General features: G+C 46.5%; 1 protein-coding gene across 1 annotated transcript in view; it reads left to right on the top strand.

Moving 5' to 3' along the window:
- Positions 1-3,242: 3,242 nt before the first annotated feature.
- Positions 3,243-3,503, top strand: part of LOC123157713 (pentatricopeptide repeat-containing protein At5g18475) — a gene marked incomplete at its 5' end in the record, with an annotated part of 2,227 nt that continues 1,966 nt past the window's right edge. Inside the window, one exon of the mRNA XM_044575947.1 lies at positions 3,243-3,503. Coding sequence (XP_044431882.1) covers positions 3,243-3,503 — 261 coding nt within the window.

Here is a 3,503-nt window from a genome sequence, read left to right as displayed (position 1 = left end):
ACAATAGATACTTTCAGAGATACCTGTAGTGCACCTTTATAGTCACCCAGTTACGTTGTGACGTTTGATACACCCAAAGCACTCCTACGGTATCCATGAGTTACACGATCTCATGGTCAAAGGAAGAGATACTTGACATTGGCAAAGCTCTAGCAAACGAACTACACGATCTTTGTGCTATGCTTAGGATTGGGTCTTGTCCATCACATCATTCTCCTAATGATGTGATCCCGTTATCAACGACATCCAATGTCCATAGCCAGGAAACCATGACTATCTGTTGATCACAACGAGCTAGTCAACTAGAGGCTCACTAGGGACATATTGTGGTCTATGTATTCACACGTGTATTACGATTTCCGGATAATACAGTTATAGCATGAATAAAAGACAATTATCATGAACAAGGAAATATAATAATAATACTTTTATTATTGCCTCTAGGGCATATTTCCAACACGGCCCTCCCCCCTCCTCCACTCCTTTATATACGGGGGCAGGAGGGCACCTCTAGACACACAAGTTGATCTGTTGATCTCTCCCAGCCGTGTGCGGTGCCCCCCTCCACCATATTCCACCTCGGTCATATCGTAGCGGTGCTTAGGCGAAGCCCTGCGTTGGTAGCAACATCATCACTGTCATCACGCCGTCGTGCTAATGAAACTCTCCCGTGAAGCTCTGCTGGATCGAAGTTCGCGGGACGTCAGCGAGCTGAACGTGTGCTGAACTCGGAGGTGTCGCACGTTCGGTACTTGGATCGGTCGGATAGTGAAAACGTACGACTACACCAACCGCGTTGTGCTAACGCTTCCGCTTACGGTCTACGAGGGTACGTGGATAATACTCTCCCCTCTCGTTGCTATGCATCACCATGATCTTGCGTGTGCGTAGGAATTTTTTTGAAATTACTACGTTCCCCAACACCAACACCGAGCCTTATCCGGACTCCATCCACTGGAATTGGACAGACTCTATGGTGTTCTCCACCGGTGTATTGAATGCATTTCCATGGTCGTCTGCAGCCTTTTCGCCCTACAAAAGTTTAGAAGGCCACTACCGCTCCCCGGTGCATGATATTTGAATGGCTTATTTTACACGGTAGAATCCTCACACTCGGAGAATCTAGCCCTACATGTCACTTGTGCCTTGCGACCAACGATACCACCGTACACCTATGTCGAGTTGCGTAGACATGATAAGGTAACAAGCCAGGCCAACCTCTTACTGTTGTGATGAACAGCGTAGAACAGTACCTACAATTGCTAAAGTCAACTAATTAATTTGTTGCCATGCCCCATGCCATGGCCAGTATTGCTTGGGCCTGGCTGCATCCCTACCTATGTCAGGACTGCCCTTTCTTGCAAGAGGTATGGAAGACAGTTAGTGTTCTACATGAGATGCCTGCTTCGACCTCGCCTGACCTAGACCAATCTATTAATCAATGGTGTGAGGACATTCTCATGCCCCCCTCTAGCGCAATGGGAACATGATCTTTGTTATGGAATATTTTGAATTAGAGAAATTGGTGTGTCTTCATTGGACAAAGGATGAATTATCGGCAGGTGGCATCTGTGACTCTGGAGTATATTCGCATGCACAAGCGTAGTATTTCCTCTTACACGTGTAGTCGACATTCTGTTTATGGGGGGTACTCTTGGCTTTACCCCATCAGAAAAGCATGGTGTAAATATATGTAACAACTTATGTTCTTTTAGTTGGGCAGTGCTTTTGCTAGTATCTCAACTTGTTTGAAGTGACAAATTGTACCAGGTTGACACCATCTACTATGTAAGGTGCTTATCATAGAAGGCAGATGCTTAATTAGACACCTTTGCTACACATAAAACTATAGGTGTTCGAGAAAAATCTGGCTTATTTTTTATACACATATAAAAGGAGTTTATTGAGTAGCCATCGGCCCATCGCAAGTTTCGTTACTTTTCTTCATTAAAAAGGAATGGTGAATGACCGATTCACCATTGATAGCATTAAACCCTAAAAGGAGGGATATGTTGTGATAATAGTGGAAGATCAAACAAGAACTTGGTGTCCTGATGAAAACATCTCTCTAAGAGCTTTGCATGGTAGATGCCCTAACTTTGTAGCAACATTGCCAAGTAAGTAGTAAACAATATCACACAGGGTAATCTAAAATAGCAAGCTTAGTTAAAAAATAACTGATAACAACTAAAACTTTTGCCTTTGTTGAAGAAAAGTATGCTTAGTTAAATCCAGATGATAACAACCAATTCGATCGAGTCCGTGCATAAAATCATGGCCGATATATATAACCGGATCTACTAGATGAGAATTAACAAAGTCTCGTCTAACTCCTACACTTGTGGGAAAAACTTTCAAACTATTCATCATCTGGCAAGGCGGTACCAAAAAACCTAGAAGTAAAAATTACATTCAGGTCCGTAGACCACCTAGCAACGACTGTGCCGTCGTCGTTGCCCCTCCACCACTGGAGGGCAGGAGACATACTTGTTTCTCAACCTGTGTATTGTCAACTCCTGCACTATTTGATTTAAAAAAAATAGAACATACTCCCTCCGTTCCTAAATATAAGTCTTTGTAGAGATTCCACTATAAACTACATACGGAGCAAAATGAGTGAATCTACACTCTAAAATGCATCTATATACATCCGTATGTGGTCCATAATAGAATCTCTACAAAGACTTATATTTAGTAACAGAGGAAATATATAACTTCGACCAAACATGAACGCCATACATCGTCACGTAGCACACATGGTATGAACCTCCATATTGGCATTTTGTTGGTCATGTGATACCTTTTTCTTTTCAATTCTCTTTCAGCAACCAAACTGTTTTGAACTTGAATTTGTATATGGGGTAAAAGCTCCACTTTCCCTTCTGCCAGTAAAAGAGGTGTATGATCAGACTCGGCCTGAAGCAAACTTATCAAAAAAATAAATATGCAGATTGTTGCTAGAGGAAGGTCCAACGATTTCCGGCAGACATGACCGGCCGTGCCGTCTGTTAGATTAGAAAAGAAAAAGGAAAAAGGACAGCCGTAGGATGAAGTGGAAGTACAGATGGAAGCATGGGAAGTGAGCAGGCAAGCCGGATCCCCTGTTTGAAGCTGCGACGGCGCGGCTGCGACCTGCGACCTGCCTGTGCTAGCACGAGCAGCAGGTTCACCCAACGGCCAACGCCCCGGCGCTTTCAGTTTCAGTTCGCGCCTGCCCACCCCGCGGCCGCCGCTGACCATACGCAAACCTCGCGGCGAATCCGCCGATCTCCTCCCCTCTCTTTCCCAAGAGGCTGAGACGGCGGCAAGCCCCCCCTCCACCGCCCGCGGCCATGAAGCCCCCGCCCCTGCCGGCGCCCGCCAGAGCGCCGCTCCCGTGGATCTCCCCACTCCAGTACCGCAGCCCCACCCGCGCGGCGCCCGCCTCCCCGCCCCCGCCGCCGCCGCCGCCCTCCTCTCCCCCGCCGCACCGCGTCGACCACCCGGACCTCGCGCGCCTCATC

Source organism: Triticum aestivum, chromosome 7B (assembly GCF_018294505.1).
Source record: "Triticum aestivum cultivar Chinese Spring chromosome 7B, IWGSC CS RefSeq v2.1, whole genome shotgun sequence".
NCBI classification, from domain to species: domain Eukaryota; kingdom Viridiplantae; phylum Streptophyta; class Magnoliopsida; order Poales; family Poaceae; genus Triticum; species Triticum aestivum.
This window is presented reverse-complemented; position numbering and strand designations above follow the sequence as displayed.